This window comes from Zea mays, chromosome 9 (assembly GCF_902167145.1).
Source record: "Zea mays cultivar B73 chromosome 9, Zm-B73-REFERENCE-NAM-5.0, whole genome shotgun sequence".
Lineage (NCBI taxonomy): Eukaryota > Viridiplantae > Streptophyta > Magnoliopsida > Poales > Poaceae > Zea > Zea mays.
In genome coordinates, this window is record NC_050104.1 from 6,773,610 (window position 1) to 6,795,647 (window position 22,038).

The window sequence follows — 22,038 nt, forward strand, 5'->3', positions numbered from 1 at the left end:
CTTATCCTTTAAAATAGAAAAAATGTGAACATTAGGACGATCACGTTTGTATAACTTTACTAATAACAGCTTTACAAGTTATTACTACGTGTTTTTTTTATCAAACACCTATTTTCAAAATGACTTTATAGATAAAAACTCTTTTTTTATGCTCTTACATAAGAAGGAAGAGAAGTGGCCACAACTTTCTCTTTAGAGAGAGGTAAAGCTAAAAACAATTAGTTTTTCACAGCTCTCTCTTCGTTGTCCTCTCTAAACCATATATATGAAGCTGTTTTACTGACAGTTTTTAAAAATAGCTTAGATTAACCCCAAAAAAACTAAGCTGTCCTGAAGTGGATCTATCTAAATTGTACCCGTATATATAATAAAATAATAATAATTCAATTCATCGGCGTCACTTCGCTGGTGAGGGATGGTATCCATCGATCGATTAGATTCCGATGGACGGCGCAGATCCGCCGATTCCCTCACCTTCCTCTCCCTCCTTTTTTAACCACCCCACGGCTCATCTCTCCCTCCACAAGTCCTGAGCGAACCTCCCCACTCGCCACTCCGCCCCCTCCGCTCCCAAAGAAGAAGACGACGACGACGACAGCAAGGTGCCGCCGTCACGAGATCCGTCCGAGGTGACCATGTCTACGCCTACGAGGAAGCGTCCCAGGAAAACCAACGGCTCCACGTCGTCGTCGTCGTCCGCGATGCGTCGGACGACGAGCCTGTCGGACCTCGCGCCGCCGCCGGATCTCTCCGGGAGGCCCAAGACGCGGGCGGCGAGGGGGCATGCGGTGGCAGGGCCAGGGACCGCGTGGGGCGCCGAGATGACGATGACGCACTCGGCGGACTTCCTCCCCGCCATGGAGACGGCAGCCTTCCTCAAGGCCTGCGGGATCTGCAACCGCCGCCTCGGCCCCGGCCGTGACACCTTCATCTACATGTGCGTAAGCCTCTCTGCTTTCTTTTGGCCGGATTTGTTGCGTGGGCTCTGCTTTTTTTTAGGTATGCGTAGCCAGCCAATGTTTCTGCTGTTGGTCGAATCTCTTTCAGCCTGTCGATCTGCTGCTTGTTCTTTCCCTCGCTCCAAGATCGTTTCCGCGCAACTGCTTTGATCTCGGTGCTTCTTTGGCGCAGGATATTTTTGGGTGATCTGGCTTCCTTTTGTTTTAGAGGAACTATGTGCGATTAGTTTATATCCATTTTTGCCTGAAAAAAAGAAAATGAGATAAAAAAATTTTGATCGCATTGCCTATGTCTCCTTGCCTGAGGAATATTCTGCGAGTTTATCGTGTTAGATTCTCTCTCTTTTTTTTCTTTGCTGTTACAAATGCTTGGTGATGCATGATGATCCTATATATACGGATGCCAGTTTGAACGGGCCAAGTGGACAGAACGAAAATGAAACGAACAAGTTGATTGAGAGGAAAACAAGAGCCATCTGCCCCTTGGGTTGCTGGAGAATCACTGATGCACTTTTGTATTAGTAATATCTCTTGTCCATTGCTTTCCTCCTCTTAATATGAGTGAAAGAGAACTCATTTCTCTTAGAGAGAGAAACGAAAAAGAATCTTTTGTTTTCCTCTTCTCCGAGTGGTTCAGTTCCTGAGCAAGTGGCGTTGCTCAGTAACCGTAAAGTCCATAACCAACCTCGACATGCGTTCTGTTCATGGACATGTGCATAGGTCTCCAACATAACACTTGTCCAACACTCAAAGATCTGCCGCCCCCTCTATTTTGTTAGCAGAAAGATTGTTAGTTAGCAAAAATACAAATGCCTCTCATGCATCCAGGACCAGCTCAGATACAAACTTATCGTGTACTCGTCAGCCATCATTAGGATTAAACTTTTTTTTATTGTCTGCGCATGCAGGGGTGAGGTGGCCTTCTGCAGCCAGGAGTGTAGGCAGCAGCAGATGAACCTCGACGAGCTCATGGAGAAGAAGTGCTCCACTCCGGCTGGCGGCGGCGGCGGTGGCGTCGGTGGCGGCGGCGGTGGAGGCTCAGATCAGCCCGGCAAGAGCAGCACCGTAGCGGCCGCCTAGCATCGCCAGAGGGGTAATAACAACGAAGAAAATTTTTGGAGCCCTGGTGGTGTAGGCCCCAAAAACGCAGCAGTTTCCATCAGCCTATGTATATCCTGTATTTCTGGAGTCACTGTGTGTGTATATTGGTGGGAAGGGGAAGGATGTAGGGATTCCAACTGGGGGCATGGTTTGCAATGCATCATCTCATCTGTGCCTGTGTGTGGGTGGGGTGGGGTGGGATGGGGCTCGAGCACAAGGGGCTGTGTTAAATCCAGGTGCAAAGTAGGAGTTGTGATCTGGACAGGAAGAAGAACATAAGTTCTCCAAATTGTTGCTAAAAATCCTTTCTCTCATCGAACTTTACAAATATTTTCGTGAAAGTTTTTTGTTTAGCGAACACTGAGCGGCCTAAAATTAGATCGATTTACCCTATAAGAGCAGTTTGTTACATTCCATCGGCGTTCGGCAATCCCATGGGAAAGCAAAGTTGAACGATGTGATTTCCACTAAAAAATTACAAGTGGTCTTAATAACCTTTACTCATTTCAATGAAAAAAAGAGATTCGGACAGCAACACGTGGGCCGTGCTCTATTTTGTCCGTATATATCATGTTCGGGACCGTTTAATGTTCACAAAACTTGATGAAGTAGGTCATTATAAGCTTAAAAAAAATTAAATAAAGTTGTAAAGTTTTCGAATATATTTAAATAAGTCATTTTGTTTTTTTATTTAGATTAAAATATTTTATAACCGTCTAAATTTATATTATACATCATAGCTTCACGTTGAAGCTGGAACTCAGAGCAGTACCAAACACTGACAACTCTTTCAACTCTAAAATCTATAAAAAAATAGTTCTACCACACAAAAAGTTTTTCAAACGCTCTAGCTTCACTAAAACGGTGAATCTAGTGGCTAGATTTCTGTTTTTTTGGAGAACTCAAGAGGTACTCCATGAGATCTCTTTCATTGGTCGTCGTAAAGTTGGGTGGAAATTACCGGCCACTGCCGTCAATTACGCTTATTTCTCGTTATATCGATTCATTCTATTTTCTTTGTTCACTTATCTCGTATGTAGCGGGTCACCATTTTGTCTTCCTCTCGACGCACACACGACTGGTGTTGGGCACTTGTCAAGATTCCTCGGGAAAACCAAAATAGGGCAACATGATTAAATTAATATGGTTCCCTCTCCCTTCGATTTACCCACAATGTATGAGTAAATCAATATGGTTGTCTCTCCCTTTATCTTTGATTTACTCGCAATGAATGAGTAAATCAAAAGGGAGAAGGTTAAAATGAGTAAGTGGAAATATTCAACAAGATGAATCATGAAAATATGGTTACACATAAGTCGTAAGTCATGAGTTTTATCCCTTTTATTTTCATTCTTTTAGCTTGATACGGTTACAAAGATACATTTAGAAGATTAGAAGATGATTCAGAAATGTTTGCATCTTATAGCTTCGGATGCTGAGCGATTCGAGGATAAGCACATACGTGAACAACAAAAAAAAGGTGCCCGTGTGTATGGACAATGTACCTCTATTTACAGTGGTGGTGGTGCGACATACAATTTTATATGAAATTACACTTATATTCTTAAATTTTATACACATGATCTACGAACCGAGACTATTGTCTATTGAGGGTGTCATTTTCTTTTTCACTCAGATACGTGTTATGCACGTCGCTGGAATCTCCATTCACCTCGTGTGCTTCAGATACTTCAAAAGGGTTTCGTCTAAGTATTAGTGCTGAAGCTACCACATGTTTCCTTAATCTGTGGAGATCGCTACGATGAAGGTCATTCTATCATTCCTGCAATAAACTTGAAGACAATTGAGATTAATTAATTTGAGGACCTTTGGCAGAGAGGCACTCCCCTAACTGCTGGCCGTGGCAGATCTGATCCTCGTGTAATCGTCGTCGTAGTCCATCCATGATCATAGTGCACTTGCATGTAAGTTCCATTTTTGATTTTTTTTTTTTTTTGCCGTTCCCCATTTGCCCTACGATAAGAAGAAAAAAAAACCGACTCCATCCATACATCCTCTATAGAGATAAGTGGGATTGACTTGTTACGAAACTATCTATCTATCACTACGTACATGCCACACGAAGTTTTTACAAATAAAGCGAATTTGGCTCATAACTCTGCAAGTGAAACGAAAGGCCACCCCAAAAAGAGAATCCTAAAAGGCGGACGGCGACTATGCCAGCCTGGACCCTGGAGACTGGAGAGATCCCGTCGCGATCTAGCAATTTCAGAGCGCCTCCTGGCCGGCCGTGGTTTCGGAAGGGAGGAGAGCGACAAGTACGGAGAAGCATACGATACAATTCAAGCCAACAACAAGGGAACTGATTAATTTTCTTCTTCTTCTTCTTCTTCACCGTGGAGAAGGACGTGAACTGTGGACACTTGTCGCCACGAGAATGGAACCGCACAGGTGAGCAGGTGGGACGGGTCCGTCCGTCCGATTCGGCGAGGATTAGAATCCGACGGAGAGACCCAAGCCGAGAGGAGGAAAACAAAAGGGAACAGAATCAGGAGAAGGGAAAGGGTGTGATACCTTGGTGCACCCACCTAGGGCTGGAAAATAAGCTCGAGGCTCGGCTCGAGCTCGGAGCGGCTCGCGAGCCTCGAGCCGAGCCGAGCCGAGCCTGCCTTTTGGGCTCGTTCCCGTAGCGAGCCGAGCCGAGCTGGCTCGTTCCGGCTCGCGAGCTATGTCAAATTACTTAATATGTATAATACTGATGGATATTGGCTAGTTTTATAGGCTATCAATTTATTTCTTATCTTTCATGATAGATATATGACAATTAATAATTTAGATTCCTCATAATAATGAATTATATTATATATTTCATATTTATATACTAATAATTCATTATATAATGCAATTAAATAATATCAGGGTGTGGCTCGCGAGCCGAGCCGAGCCAAGCCTGGTTCCTCAGCCCGTGAAATGATCGAGCCGAGCCGAGCCGAACTCGGTCAGCCACCGAGCTGCACCGAGCCGAGCCGAGCTTGACTCGGTTCGTTTCCAGCCCTACACCCACCGAGAATGGAATCTGCAGCGCCGTTGGCCACTATACGGCCAGTGCTCGCGCAGCTCCGTGCCCCGCGCCCGCGCAAGGAAACAACAAACCAACAGAAAACGCCGTGGGCAATCGGCCGCCGCCGGCGCCTCGGCGAGGCGAGGCGGGGGGACAAGGACAACCGCCAGACACACCCAGGGTCGGCCACGGCGCGAGGAGCGTGACGGACGTGGACGCGCGGCCCAATCTGGCTCTGGAACGTGGACGTGGCGGGAGGCGCGGACGGACGGACGGAACGGGTGACTGCGAACCGCGCCTCGTCTCGGGGCGTCCGCGCGCAACCGTGACCGCCCGGTCGCTTTTGCGGGTACGGCCGGGGCCGGGGCCGGTGCAGTGGCGCGGCGCGTGCCGAGCAGCTGGGTCACATGGCCTGTCCATAGTCCAGACAGGCCAGGCGGTAGCCGAGGCGCATCTGCACTGCACCGTGCCGTGCAATCTCTGCGATGAAGTGACCGGCAACAGCATATCTATCTATAAAAGGGAAACACGTTGACGAGTCGTGCATGGTACAGGGATGACCTGGTGTACTCGTACTCATATACTCCCTCCGTTTCGTTTTAATTGTCGCTGGTAGTACAAAATTAAACTATCCAGCAACAACTAAAAAGAAACGGAGGGAGTACCAAAGATACACGTAGTGTAGGTCTTCTATGCTATGTTTCCATACTCTAATATTCACCTAAATACACATGTGTTGAGAGGTATTAGAGTGTAAATTAGTTTAATTTACGACACAATCCTCCTTAACTCATGCGTATTGGAATGAATACTGGAGTACCTAAAACAAGCCCTTAGAGCATCTCCAAGAGAGACTCTAAACACCATCCTATTCTAAATATAGGGCTCAAAACCACATATACTGGAGCCCTATCCTCGTCTCCACTTAATCTCCAACCGTCTATTCCTTAATAACATGATTTAATGCCTGACTGTTGGAGTAAACATTTCTTTCGAGACCCTAAACATTCTAAATACTGTTTTATTTCACAATTTAGGGCTTTATTTAGGGTTTATTGTTGGAGATGCAAATATTATGCCATGGTATGTTTGGAGACTTGGACAATAGATGTCTTTTTTCTCTTTACACGATCTATTAGGCCGACTCCAGCAGATTTGCATTCTTCCGCAGTGCTCGCAATAGTGGAGTTTGAATATATAGGTATATGCATGGGTATGATGCTGGAGATAGTCCTAGCACCTATTAGCAAGGTCAAATGGCTAATGAGCAAACAGTTTGCCCGTCCTCCGACTAACAATTAGCCACTATTGAGCTATCCACCAATCTATATCTTTGGTAGTGCTCTCATGTGCTCTAGCTCTCACACCGTAGGTGGCGCAGTGGTGGCAGACCCAAGATTTAGAGACAGCCTAAGCAAGATTACACTGTGATCCTCTACACCTACACCCTCTCTCTCTCTCTCTCTCTCTCTCTCTATATATATATATATATATATATATATATATATATATATATATATATATATATATATATATATATACACACACACTAGCTGCTCGCTTGCTTCTATCTTCCATGCTTTTCTTCTGGCGGGCGAAGCAGCCCAGGCCACAGTGTTATTTCTACTATAGGCCGAGGAGCGAGCTGAAGAGCGTGTTATAATCTGCGGAGTAGAAACATAGCTTAGTGATACATAAAATCAATACTTGCTTTCCTATAAGAAGACTTTTAGTTTTAGAAATCTACTATATTTGTTTTTTTTATATAACATGAATAACACACGAGACAGCCGTTTTGGTCCCTTCAAGGAATCGGAATCTACTTAATAGAATATGTTATTTGGTTTAGAATTTCTACAATCCACCACTTTGCAAAAAGCATAGATATAGGTCTATCTCAAATTTATAGGAGTGAGAGGGTGGAAATTGATTTGATGTATCACTAGTCTATGTTTCTACTCCTCAACTTATAACGCGCTCTTCGACTCGCTAATTCTCTATAATAAAAAATGTAGCATATAAATATTTTTTTTCCTCATATGACTAACAATAGTATACAAATATATATATGTTTTGTATAAAAACCGTATTAGCTTAATTGATCTATACCTAAATTACGATTAGTAGAATGAAATTCAATTCCAAGGATCCAGACGGTATGTATAGATGCATTTCTATCTCACCGTGCTGCCGCACGCCAATAGCCTAAGAGCATCTGTATGTACATTCAGATAAGTATTTAAAGAAACTATTGGGAGATATCCTTTTTCTGTTACATCTTTATTCCTAACCACTGGGAAAGGGCTCGCAGCTTCACCGATGGAGGAGGGAGGGCACACCAAAGCCGTTATTTACAACATGCAAGTTGGTGCAACTTTGCTCTGGCGTTTGTTGACGACGCTTCCCAAAGAGTCCCAAACCCCGATATGGAGTATATAATAATTGCAGGGACAAATCCCCCCTCACGCCAGCCACGGGCCGGAGACGCCAATCCGAGCTCGAAACGTGTGACTGCACGTCGCTCCTGATCCAAGGGCCACAATGACCCGACGACGGTTCCCTCGCGTGCACGAACAGAGAGGCGTAGCAGATGCTAGCCTAGCCTGCTCGCGGTTCAAGAAACTGGGTAGCGGCACTCGCTTTGATGGATGGGGAATCATGAGATTAATTAGCTTAAGCGTACTACTAGCTTTACCTTTGCATGCATCATCGGCAGCTCGTGGTGGTGGGGTCTGGTGCTGCGTGGCTTTCGTCCCCACGACCCTGTCTGTCCCCCGGGGGCCGGGGTTCCGCTCCGCCTGCCGTGGATGGAGGAAGCCATGGCCGATCCGCGCCTGGTTTTAAAAATTGCCCATGTACGTACGCATCGTGCGTGACGTGGCAAAGCATGGCGACAAATTGCAACGCGACAGTAGTACAGGTTACGCTAGTAAATGCGTCCGTCCGTACGCCACGACAAGTCGACAACAATCAAGTACTATAAGGGCCCGTTCCAATCTCGCGAGATAAACTTTAGCAGTTTTTTTTTAGCTACTTTTAGCCATTTTTAATCTAAACAGAAGAGCTAATGGTGGTAATTGAAGCTAAACTTTAGCAATTCAATTCATATAGCTAAAGTTTAGCAGGAAGCTAAAGTTTATCCCGTGAGATTGAAACGGAGCCTAAGTATACTGTAAAACCGGAATTCGTACCAGTAAAATTGCTGGACGCGTGTCGATGCCTAATTCATACAAGCGGGGTGTGTGTGTGTGTGGTAAATAGATATAGATTTTACTAAAAACAAAAGCCACTAAGCAAAATTAATTAGAATCGTAAGAAAAAAATCAAATCTTCTAGCCTTTGCTAAGCTAGGAATTATTGGATTCGCAACCTAGGATAATAAGGTGTCATAATCTCTACGAATGTAAGTGCGTAAGAAATAATCACAACAATGGAAATAAAAAAGCACGAAAAGAATTCACCACACGAGAGAGACGGAATATATCTCGTGGTCTCGATGACGTAATTCACCACACGAGAGACGTAATTCATGCACCCCTAGTCTCGTTAAGGTGGATTTAATAACTTCCATCTGCTCCTCTACCAACAATCTACTTGCTTTATAAACCGACTTGATAAGTAAGAGGTGTGGGATGGCTCAAGTACGTATGCTTAATAAGTGATCATGGTGCTTAGGCTAAGGTGCACACACCCGCGCACCTTCTATTTATAGCCTCACATCCCACAACTAGCTGATATAAGACTTTTTTTTAAGAAAACAACACACTCTCGAACAGTGAGAGATACAACCCACGAACAATATGCATTCAAAATGAAACAATTATATTTCAATTAAAACCATGCTAGACAACTCAATAAGTCATTGGTGAACAGTCCACCACAAAGGCATGGATAGTCCAACGGTTATAGGTGTACATTTGGGCCGGACCTGATGGGCTGGCCTGAAACAAGAAAAAAGTACAGCCCACCCGATATATCGGGCTGGGTTTGGGCCGAGATCATGGCCTATGTGCGGACACGAGCACGACCTGTTTAGGGCAGGCACGAAATAGCCCATATAGAGGCACGAAATGGCATTAAAACTGCACTTAATTCCACACTTTCATGTACTTGATAAAGAACACAAAGCTAGAGATGATGCTAGTTAGATGTTTTTTGTAGCTTTGAATTAGAGCATGTGATGTAATCTTACTTTTGTTATGCACATTAGATAATGAACTAAACTTACGAACTCTATTTAGAGCTGATTATACTCTTTTTCCTTCTTACAAAATGTTTTTAATGAGGTAGTCATTGCATAGCTCTGGTAACTTAATACAAATATTAAGTTTGATTTTGATCAAATTTATTTGTCTTATCTTTTGTTTGTTTTATTAAATTTGTTTTGAATTTAGGGCTCTCATGTGAATTTCGGGCCAAAAATTGAATTTCTGGCTTTTTATAATTTCGGGTTGTCCGAAATGAGCCCGACACGTTTAAGCAATTATGCGCCAGGCCGTGGGCCAAGGGCCAGGCCTGTGGACCGGCTCGAAATTAAAACGTGTCGGGCCGTCCCAAAATTTAAACGGACCGAACCTTTTCGGGCTTGGGCCAGGCCGACCGGGCGGCTCGAATGTACACCTATACCAACAGTCAATATTTAACATATCGAGAAACTTCTAAGTTTCTATCTACTAATTGATATAATATGACAGACATATGCATACAGTCCCAAATAGCTCGTTGTTCAATAAAAAACTAACACACCTACATGGAATGTTCAAAGTTTCTATCCATCACTTGAAATAGTATAACGAACAGTCCGACCTAGAGACTTGGATAGTCTTTTGTAAAGCATTATTTGAACTCATACAATCCAAGTAATGGTTCGTTGTTGAGAAAAGATTGACGGAAAGTAGAACCCCATGGCTAAATAGTTTGTCGTTCAAACTTTGATCCAAGACATAAAAACACAATTTCTAGTCACTATCTAGGTAGCTTTGCCAAAGACCCAAACCCTAACCCTAAATCTAGACCTGAGGGAGAATCAGGGTAGAACCCCTATCCCAAGCGCCTCAGATCCAACTTAGAAAAAACCAAGAAAGTGAAAGAGAATTAGATAAAAACAAAGAGATTTAGGAATAAGAACAATAACCCCAATTCTTCAAGTTTAAGATAGAAAGACTTAGGGTTTGGTTCACCAACCCTGATCCCTTAGATAAGAACTTAGAAAGGGGCCCGATAGAAAACTTGAACCCCTAATGGAAGAATCCTATCCCTAATCAAAACCATAACCCATATAAATCCAAAAATCTTTCTGAAACCAGAGGGGGAAGGGAATAGAGGGTAGATGGGGTGACGAACTCACTTTGGCCTAGGCCATAGTCGATGATGCGCCAACGTCGTGAAGAGGACCACCGCCATCGGTGCTTGGAGAGCTCTTGGTGCTACGACACCGTCCACAAGACACCTTGACGGTGACACGCTCACCTAGAAGAGCACCACTATGCTTTGCTCTCTGCCTTGCCAGAGAAGAACAGAAGGTGGAGAACAAAGAGGTGAGTGTAGCAAGGATGAGAAGAGAATGAGCTAGGGTTTTGGGCTTGCGCGAGACAACTTATATTTTATACTACGATGCTTTAGAGGTGACCATTGAATTGAATCCTACAATCTAGATTCAGGCGAGGTGAGCGCGTGGTTGCCACTTGCCGAATTGGCAACCCGGGCCTAAGTTACAGCCCTGGCACGCACACCCTCTACATAGTGGCCACTAGGCCAAATAGTAACAGACCGAAAGGCCGAATAATAAAGGAGAATATATTGAAATTAGTTTTTTTTTAAATTTTTTCTAATAATTATTCATTTTCTTTTCCATTTATACAAAAATAGAATTAAAGAAAATAGAAAATGGGAAAAAATAGTAGAAGATTTTTCCGGAGATATAAAATTTTTCATGGACTATTTTCCCGCTGCATAATTTTTTAGAATACTTTTGTGCATTATTCTATCTATTTATGAGGATTGTTCTTTTGTGGCACAACAATACTTGACTAAAGTTGAGTACTTTTATTAAGTACCTTATTTTTCTATTTCATCCAACTATAATTTAGAATGTTAAGAATTAGAGATTTAAAAAACATGGTTATGATTTGACCAATATTGAATATTTAATTTATGTAAGTATTATCTTATTTTCAGAATTTTTACCATGATTAGTCCTAAATTTATTATTTTCTTTGCAAAGGTCCAAATGCCAATTGGGGCAGATAGAACCGTTAGGCCCTGTTCGTTTTATGCTAATCCATAGGGATTGAGGAGGATTAAATCCCCTACAAGTTAAAATCCTCTCCAATCCCTTCCAATCTCCCTCAATCCCTATGGTTTTGGGATCAAACGAACATGGCCTTAAGTGGTGGCAATTATCCGGTTCGTCGAGAAAAAGATTGATGTAGTGCTAGCTCTCTGAGTGAACTTGACTACACACTCTAGAACAAGAAATCAATTGGACCCAAAGAGGACGTGTGTCATAATATGAGCAAAAGATGATGCAATATTACATAGAATAGGTGAAATGGGATAGATCAAACATGAAGTGTTTTATGATAATCAAGAGCCTCAGTAGAGTTCCGATTACAGGGTCTATACTAGAGTGCGAAACAGCCAGAGATTATCTCTGAACAGAGTGACTGTCCAGTTCACCGGGTCATTGAAAGCTTATACTAGGACTATAATGAGTGATTTCATTAACATAAGATATGATGACAATGGGGGTGCGTGCCTACTACATTCAGAAAATGACGTCCACTATATAGCTAAGCTCAACAAGTACATTGGACAGTCTCTACCTGAGGAATTTGTAGTGCATATGTGATTATGAAGTATTTTCCAAAAGAATATGAGACTTTTTCATGTGCACTACTATAATATATACTACACAGTTGAGGACAAATAGAACCTGGACTTGAATTTTGAATAGTTTCTGGAAGAGAAAGAAAGACTCAAGAGTCATACTCAACTATGTGAAACACGTACAAAGATCAAGAAAAAAAGAATAATAATCCAAAAGCTTGCTTTTAGGAAGCAAGGGCATGACAATAATGATCAAGGCCGTTCAAATAAGGCTTCAGCTTGTAGCTAGCTCCAACAAGCGAAAGCAGCCAGGAGACCAGTTCCCTTCTTCTACGCTACTCGGATACAATTTTGTACTCTTTCATACCATCCCTTATAATATATATCATGCATGCATGATACTCTGCTGTTTTTAATAAACGCAAATGTTCTATGTAATCAATACAGCCTACATAGACACTTGAACAGTGGCTTTCACTCGATCTGTTTGTTTTCAAACTCAACGTCCTATCTACAGAACGGCTCGTCAAAAAGAACCCAGAGACAGCCTATTAATTCAAGGTTTTGAAAGGCAAAGAGACGGACAATTTAAATATATATTTTGAAACTTCCTACTTTGGCTCTGTATGATCTAGCTGCATATGTCATATGTGTGCATGTGCCACTCTGGTTACATATGCGGTCCAGATTAGTCTAACTTCAAACTATCGCATGCATATGATCGCACATGACTTCTTTACCAAACTATTCTCTCCCAATGCGCGCAATTCGTACTAGCTAGGCTAGCTAGTACGCTCAATGCGTCGTCTCCCCTGAAAGAAAGAAAAGAAGCAGGTATATATAATCAAAGAGATGCACATGTGGGACATGCAACTGCAGTCCGAAATTGGCCTCGCCCTCAGCACGTCTCCGTCTTTGGTTGTGAATGGAGGCTACTTTATATTATATATTATATTACCGGAGGAGCTGATGAGAGCTAGCACACATCTGCACGACTGCACATATGGACGAAGGACCCCTGTCGGGTCGAGCTAGAACAACGTCAGATCCACGAAACCAAACCGCTGAAAATGTCGTGTGTAATAAGTATCTTTCGTTTAAGTGCGATCCTGCATGCAGTGGCTATCCTGAGTAGGTGTAAAAAAAGAGAGTAGAAAATACGTTAGGAACCTAACGTGGGTACGTGGACCACGGTCTCACATTCCGCGCTGACACTCTAGAACTAAAAAATAATTTTATTAATATTTATTTATATAATATATAAAAACCGTATCAAAGCATGAAGTTTAAAATATAGACAGTGTGATATAGATCCTCTGGTGAGGAGTAAAGCTTGATGATAGTAGAGCACCATCTCAACATGGACGGACGACGTATCGCCGCAAAGGCTACGTGTTTGTGTGGCATGACGCTACACATGAATACAATATATATATGAATCTCGCAACCATAGCAGTAATACATCGAATTTTCGACGGTCAAAGCTGTCGGAAATAAGACCTATATCATCGAAAATAATTTATTTCTGACGACCTTCGGCTTATATCTGACGGCAGTAGTCCCTCGGCCTTAATTGATTCGAAATAACATTTTGTCCGACGACAGCTGGTCGAAAATAAGTTATGTCTATCGGCATTTGTAACCGTTAATGACCGTAACTGTCACTAGTGAGTCCCACTATCTGACAGTCTTCATACAAACCGTCGGACATAAGGATTACTTCCGACAGCTAGCAGATAAACCGTCGGTGATAAGTTTATCTCCGAGGATCATTCGGAGCCGTCAGAAGTAAAGTTAAAAGTCCGGTTGGCTACCAGGCCGTCCGAATAGTCCAGCTAGCCGTCGGAAATTGGTAGTTTTGCTTGTTGTGAACTCGGAACTCGATGATTAGAAGATTACTGCGACGGCTTACCGGCACGCACTTTGATGGGGGAACCGTATGATTAGCTTAAGCGTAGCTTTACTTTACTTGGGAGGGTAGCCATCACCGCAAGCTAGCATCCATCCATCAGGTCGCGTGGTGGGGAGCGGAGCCTGAGCGTTCGGTGATCCATGGCTTTCGTGCCGGGCGTGCGCCGTCAGGACGGAGCTCTGGTGGTCCCCGGCCCCGGGGTTCGGCAGCGGTACGGTGGTGCATGCCCTACCATGGATGGGGGAAGGCATCCCCTTTTAGAATTGCAGATATTACTACTAGTCTCGTTGTCGATTTCATGTGGTGTGTGTGGCTGCTTGGCGACAAATTGCGTTGCCACAACTTGGCTAGCTCGATCAGCCATCGATTCTTACCCTTATATATTTTTTTTTAAAAAAATACGAGTACCCTTTTGGCCATTACCTTTTTTTTTTACTTCTCCGGCCGTGTCTAAATTTTGGCAACGACTGCTATGCAAGCAGTTTTTCTTTGTAAGCGTGCAAGAAAAACATCTGATTCATTAGATTACGATCCAACCACAGATACAACCATAGTTTGTTAGGGGTTTTTTATAAAGATTATTGAGCTGATAGTGGAAGAGTAGTGTTAAACGTGACCTACGGTTGGATCGTAATCTAATGGATCAGATTGTTTGCTTGCACGCTTGCAAAGAAAGACTCCTTGCACAACAGTTGTTCTCCTAAATTTTTAGATAATTTTAATCAACACGCTCACTACAAGTAAACTGTTGCTTTTAAAATTTATTATGCTAATTTGTCTCTGTATCAGACCAAATCAACGCTAGATCTCACCATATATCAATGCCGGTTCAGAAAACTCCCAACACCACCGGTTCCTTTACAATGCAGGAATCATAGGGGTGTTTGGGACCGCTTAACTTTATAGAAACCGGCTCAACTTGATAAGCTTTAAGCCTTTAATTGCTTTAAGCTGTAGAGTTTTCGAGAGTGTTTTGCCTTGTAGATCGACTCCACAGAAAAATAAGATCTTACTCGAAAAAGTCCCATTTTTTATCCAAGTCACAGCTTTCAAAAAAAACAAAGGAACTCGTTCGTGCCCTCGCATATGGATGCATGCGTTGATATGCCAAGTTTCCAAGTTGATTATTAAACGCTCAAGAAACAACGAAGCACCTGTCGTAAGAAAACTGGAAAAAAAAAATCAAAATACTAATCCAACGGCACGGACGGATCTGGTGGCGTGGATGGATCCCGTATTGTGCCTTCTCGTCCAACGGCGCAGACGGTTCTGGCGGCTACGGCTTCTTCGAGCAAGGCGACGACGGTAGTGTTGGTGCCCAGATCGCGGACGGTCTTGCTTGCGCGTCGCCCAGCAATCGCAGGTTCTGCTCAACGGGCGACTCCTCCACCGCACGGACCCGGCGGCGGATCGTGTCCCATGTCCTCGGCGATCTCCGGCGTCGAGTTCTGCCCGGTTGTGGCGCCGGCCGGTGTTGCCATCTGTTGCGGTAGCGAAGAAGGAAGGGAAAAGGTGTATCGCCTACCGAGAGGAAAAAGAATGAACCCCTTTTTTTTGTAATTGGTGGTAATGGTTGGTAATTATCTCTCAGTTAAAAATTAGTGTTTGTGAAGCACCCTTTTACCCCACATCATAAAAAAGGTGAAGTTCACCTCAACTTCACCATTTCTTTCGTCAAGTTGAGCAGCCCATGACTTACATTGTAGAAACTGTCTTATTTAGTGTTAGGAATTTAGACATTTTCAGATTCAATTTAGTTGAGAAATATATAGCGCGATAAACGTGATGACAGCTATGTGCATGTGTGTATAACTACTCATAGTAGCAGCAAACAACAAAATAACATGCGCAAAAATAAGAAACAATGCTCAAGACACCGCTGGCTCTATTCACGCGAGGCATGTATGTTCGATGTAGTCGATCGGAATTCGACCCAGGACGATGTTCGCAGTGTAGTCTGGCGAACAGCCACCAGGAACAAGACGATCAGGTTTTCGTGAACAAGCCGATGTCGATTTCGCAAACATGCCGATGTCACCAACGAGTCAATGTCGATCAAGCAGTCACGTTGTGCGCTCCCCAAAAACCCGATCGGCTGCCTATCCCGAGCAGAATCTGTTACAACGACGATGGTTTCGGAGCCCTTCTTACTACGTGTCTTGTGCGGACAAGAACACAGAGCCGGGAAAACATAACTTAGCGTAACGATGTGTGAAAGCGCGCTAGAAAATTCTCGTCGACGTAGTCTTATATAGACGCACACGAGGGATGCTATCATGAAAACTTGTTGACCCTCCCTTATACTACTGATATCTTATGTTTTGGCGTTTGATTTTTAAATAAGGAGAATTTGAAGCATTAATTCTTTTAGAGGAAGAGGTATAATCCATCCTTGGCTGTCTAGCTAGTTGGCTAGCTGTAGGCTTTCCAACTGCTATGCTGGGTAAAGAAGTGATGCTGCAAAACAGTCTGCGGACAAGCAGATGCAGCTAGCTAGTCGACGACCGCACTGGGCAGCCCGTGCTCTTGACCGACGGCGGCGGGGGCGGTTGTAGCGGCGCGGTCCCCGTCCGTCGACACGTTGGAGCAGCTTTCCGGCGCCTCCACTTCCTCGTGCACGTGATGCGGCGGCGGCGGCACCATCGGAGACGTGAGCACCGGCGCCATGGCGTCCTGTATCTGGAGACCATACCGTAGTATCTAGCTAGCAAATCAGGGGGGAAACTAAAGCAGTAGTTGTCGAATTGGATGGTACTCAACTCGCCTGCTGGTCTTCATCGAGGGGGAAGGGCGTGGACGGAATGAGCGCGGAGAGGAGCCCCGCAGACGCGTACGCGTCCTCCCAGTTGAGACTGGGAGGCTGCTGGTCGACGGTGCAGATCGTGGCTATTCCCGGGTCCAGTCCAGCCATGACGGCCGGGTCCGGCCGCATCGAGTCGAAAATCGTCTGCTCGCTGGAGATCAGCATGCACATGCATGAGCTCTCACAATAGTAAACCATGCATGGGCTCGGCCCACGGTTGGAAGTAGGAAAGATAGCTGGTGAATGTAGCCCATCCGACTGGGGAGAGGATTCGGCCCACCTGAAAGACGACATCGGGCCAACACCGGAGAAGATGTCCGACGCCGCCATTCCGCCAGCGAAATACGATACTACGTCGCCGGCCCCGAATGCGCTCAGGTCCCCCTGCTGCTGCTGCTGCTGCGACACACCGAATACCTGCACCCACCCATGATCAGGAGTAGTAATTAATTACGTGCTCGATCGATGCATGACCCATGCATGCATGCATGATCATGAACTACGACCGATGCATGGGATGGGAGACCATGATGCATTAAACTCGATCACATACGTCGTGTATGTCGGTGGGTGACGGTTCGAACGGGCCCAGCTGGTTGCACGACAGATATTTCTGCAGGCAATGTACGCTATTAATATTCACGATGGTTAATATAAGACTCTCTCTTTTTTGGTCTTTAGAAGACACGGAACAAATTTAACCATAATAATAACCAGCCAAGTGCAAAATATGGAGGGAAATAAAATCACCTACTATAGCTAGGTGGAAACATGGAAAATAAAATTAAAATGAACATATTCTACTTGTTCGATATTTTTTATTTTGAAATTTGGCACGTTCTTTATTTATATATATATATATATATATATATATATATATATATATATATATATATATATATATATATATATATATATATATATATATATACTCTTACATGAAAACATATTTTGTAGACTAACCATACGCTCCTCGACACGGGTGAGTGTGTCCATGAGGAATTTCTCGCACGTCTCGGCTTCATTCGTCAACACCAACACCGCCGGATCTGGCTCGAACATCCTGACGACACACCAATGTGATAGATGCTAAAGGATTGAAAGCTTTAAGAAAATCCTAGAATTGTCTTTGTTGTAAAGAAAAAAAAAGATACTACCCGTTCTTCATAATGAAGTAAGAATGGATTAAGTAGTGGTATAAATTATCTCAGTTTTATATAACGATTAGTATTTCTAGAGTAAATTTTATTTTTTATGTGATATCTTTGGATGGTTGCCATTTGCACCTAGGGGTGACAATGAGCTCTAAAGTTTACACTATAAAATTTAAAAATCGGATCGGATTATGATTGAGTCATATTTATATTCATTTTTTAACAAAAATTTATTTAAAACCTTACCATTTTGTTAAGAAGCATTTAAATCACGATCCATTACCAGCGCTACTTGCATTGCACCAGTATAACGAAACTATTGCAGTGCTTTTCCACCCCGTAACAACATAAAATGCCAAATACACGACAGTGGTATATTTAAAGGATAGAGTAACGGGACATAGATGTGTCATACTAATACTTAACATACTTATTTAGATGGCCAATAAACTAATTATTTTTTAATTACATAAACAATATAAACGTTCACAGAAACTAATGGATTGGAAAACAAGACTTGGAATGTCCAATCATAATAATTGTTAAAATACAAATAATTATAGGTGACGTGAAATATTGATAATCTTAGTGACATTACAAATTTTATGAAATCGACAATAAAGTTATCAAAATTTATATTTTAAAATAATGGTTAGCTAATTTAATACTTTCTGTGGAACAATTCTACATGAAGAAAGAAATTGAATATTCAACTAATAAAAAAGTATATATGATTTTGGAAATAAGTTTTTACAACTAAGTTGAATTATTATTTAAAAATAATATATGAATATGTGTGGTAAGTGGTTGAACTAACCAATTAGTTGTTTTGGAAAACCGTTATATATTTTTTTAAAGGTACAAAACAACATAATTTAGAAATATATCCAAATAAAAAATCTTTCATGTGAGCAGTAAAATAATAAAGACAGTAAACTATATAATTATTAATTATTTACCATATTAGTATTTTAATATTATACACTGATATTAATATTTGAAATTAGTAGACATCCCACTTTAATAATGACTTGTTATTATTGTATATGTTGCTAATGTTTGGTTTTTTTATTTGAGTGGTGCTCTTTCTTATAAATGAGATAAAGTTGTTGTTAAACTAACGATCATATATGATGAAATAATAGTAATTATATCATGTTGTCGTTAATATTATTTTTCTAGTTTATTTATATAGACTAGGACTAACATCTAGTGGATTAACAATTAATCTGCGTGTTTATATTCTTAAGTATTAGAAATTAGCTAATTAGTTATTTGTCCTATTAATCTAACTTATCACTAGCTGTTAGTAGTTAGTTAGATCTCATCAATTATTAGATATACCCATTTCCTTAAGAAATGCTATATAATATTGTTAAAATAGAATTTCGAATTATAGTAAAATGCTACTATAACTTTATTTCCTTTTTTCTTCCTTCATTAAAACTACCAGTATCTAACTATTCCTACGTGGCAAAGCTCGCACACACCCCATATAGAGCGATAGTGATGGTATTACTGGCCCCACTTTGAATGAGTCCTACATATATATGCGCTCGCTTAGAGTGGAGTATCAAGTATGTTATAGGCTTGAGCACTCTATCTCAACCATAGTGATGGCATGACTGGATTGATTGCATCCTTATTTGGAGTGACGACGTGGTAGCTTGCATGGGATCTAAATTAACGTCCGGTTTTAGAAAAGGAATTAGTAATTGTCTATCTAGTGAAAATGAGACCGTAACCTGGTGTATATTTGAGCATAAAAATACATAGAAAATGCATGCATGCATGGATGCATGGATGGAGTTTGTGTAGAACCTAATTTGCTTCTCCAACTCTTCGACCTGATGTCTGTAATTTCTAATCTCGTGCTGAAGATCCTGTACGTGCAAAATTAGACAACAAAACAAACTAACAGTCAGGAATACCGTATGTTTTGATGGTTTTAAAATGTACGTTGTCTTTTGCTAGCTCGAAGATGATTCATGCCTATAAGAGATACTTTATCATTACCTCTATGTTGGAGTTCGCTGGACCTTTACTGATTGAAGAAGGTAATATAACAAAGTAGATGAATGAGAAACAACGAGAGCACATATATAAATAGCGAGAAAACGAGACAAAAAAAAAAAGATAACCAATGCAAATAAATATAAAGAAAGATGATCAACACAGCTAATATAATTCCCATCCGGAAGAAACCATATATAGCTGCAAATAATGTTAAGAGGGGGTCGATATATATATACTTGGGTGGTGTGAGCTGTTCGGCAATGTCACCCTCGCGTTTGAGTTGCGTAAGCATGTTCATCAGATACTGTATTTGGAGACACGTTTTTTTAACATTATGATAGTAAAATCAGATACTGCATTGAATTTGGCATCACGATAAAACTGTAGTATGAGACAAATTTGGCACGCCACCTCTCTATTCCGAACGACTCTGCATCACAGCAAATAAGATCGGACGATAAACAAGATAGTCCTAACAAAACTTGCGGTTGCCTTAACAAAAATTAACAAAATTAGGTTCTGAAGGAAGAAGATTAGGCATCCGGACGAACGTACCCTCCTCCTCCTCCTCCTCTCTCGTGCTCCGGGAGATTGATGTATCTAGTGATCACGTCCTCGATCCTACACAAGCAAAATTAACAAAAAAATGTGATTTCACCAAATATTATATATACTCCTGTATATAATAAGTTTTGCCTGAATTCGGCCGGAGCAGGAGAGGAAAAAGGAGGAAAGTCAGGCGCGCGCGCGCGCATGCAGCATGGCAACCGCAGGGCCGGGAATGGCGACGGACGGACCTGCGCCTGCCGGAGAAGTGGCTGAGGCGATTGGAGGGCGAGAACATGATGAGCGCGATGTCGATGTCGCACAGGACGGAGAGCTCGTAGGCCTTCTTGATGAGGCCATTGCGGCGCTTGGAGAAGGTCACCTGCCGGTTGGTGTTGTTCTCGATCCTCTTGATCTGCAGCTTCACGCGGCCCATGGCTGACGATATGATGCTGAGAATCACTCTCTATAGATTACTAGTATCAGACGAAGAGGATGAGGCCTGAGCTAGGGAGGAGGCTAGGGTCGTCGGGGATGCATGCATGCCTGCAGATGATGTAGCAGGTAGCAGCTAGGCCGGCTGGGTTTGGTAGGAGGAGAGAGTTTGTCGGGAGGCCGGGGCGGACCGCCTCAAATTCGCCGGTCAACCGCCAGCAACCAACCCCAACGGAACGAATGCTACGACTCTAGTGCACCGTGTACAGTGTAGTGTACCTTCGTCTCGCAGGAAATGAGGCAGGCAGCGTTGTAATGATGTCTGCTCAATCGAGCTGCTTTAATGCCAAATCACGACATAATCACCTGTACCTGTAGCCCGTATCCCCACGCTGGTGTGCTGGTGGCAATTTCTAAGTTATACCCCTCCCCCTCACTCGCGTCGCCGTGGACCTCTCTTCTCCATAATCGTAGTGTTAGCACGGGATACTAGTATATTAATAAGTCATGAGGTAGATCAAACAATAAATATTTTATCAAAAAATTAGCCACATAGTTTTTATCAAAAATTAAGAAATTATAAACCCTAAAAACTAGTTCGATCATAGAAAATTCACAGAAAAACTATATCCGAGGCCGAGCATTGCTACGAGCTTAAAAGTCCATATCTTTCAATGTATTTTCTAATGCATAGCTACTCACACGAGACTATGCTTGCACAAGTGTAAATACTTGGTACAGTTTGGTTGGCTTTATTACTTTGTTGCATCGTTTATCCGTCTAATTGGACGGTCGATCTTATTGGATGGATGTATGCACGGAGCCAGTGTCACGTGAGCTTAGTCCGCCCGATACGACCATTTTCCGTTTCGCGTATACGTGGAACGAACTAAACACGTGTATTATCATAGTCAATGCATGGAAGGAGTATAGTTCTCCTGACGAAGACAACCAAACATGTGGTATGTTTTTGTTTGATTATGTGCGTTACCATTGGCATTTCGTCAAACACCCACATTGTATCGTGTCACTAACAGCATAGTACCTAGCAATAGCTGGCCCCACCAATATTGATGGCAGTAGGTAAGATACACAATAGACACATAAGGTGGTCATACCCGCATCCACAAGAGAAAAAAAATATTTGTGAGCACCTAGAGGTGGTGAATAGGTGATCCTGTAAAAACAGCTCAACAAAAACAAACTTGGTCTAAAGTGGATTAGTAAAATCAAAACCATGTTTGAATGAATAGCGGGAGAGG

General features: G+C 42.5%; 2 protein-coding genes across 2 annotated transcripts; one reads left to right on the forward strand and one right to left on the reverse strand.

Moving 5' to 3' along the window:
- The first annotated feature begins 522 nt into the window (after window positions 1-522).
- Window positions 523-2,224, forward strand: LOC100276146 (uncharacterized). The gene is given in 2 exon segments (NM_001150003.1): window positions 523-937; window positions 1,868-2,224. Coding segments are annotated over 2 exon segments (474 nt in total). The 5' UTR covers window positions 523-635; the 3' UTR covers window positions 2,040-2,224.
- Window positions 2,225-16,162: 13,938 nt separating this feature from the next.
- LOC100286012 (uncharacterized) lies at window positions 16,163-20,895 on the reverse strand. The gene is made up of 11 exons (XM_020543734.2): window positions 20,593-20,895; window positions 20,351-20,416; window positions 20,207-20,225; window positions 20,032-20,099; window positions 19,796-19,823; window positions 19,601-19,662; window positions 17,589-17,688; window positions 17,179-17,238; window positions 16,906-17,042; window positions 16,587-16,776; window positions 16,163-16,501 (listed from the first exon to the last, which is right to left on the reverse strand). The coding sequence occupies exons 1-11, from the start codon at window positions 20,775-20,777 to the stop codon at window positions 16,316-16,318; spliced, it is 1,101 nt and encodes a 366-aa protein (XP_020399323.1). The 5' UTR covers window positions 20,778-20,895; the 3' UTR covers window positions 16,163-16,315.
- Window positions 20,896-22,038: the final 1,143 nt, after the last annotated feature.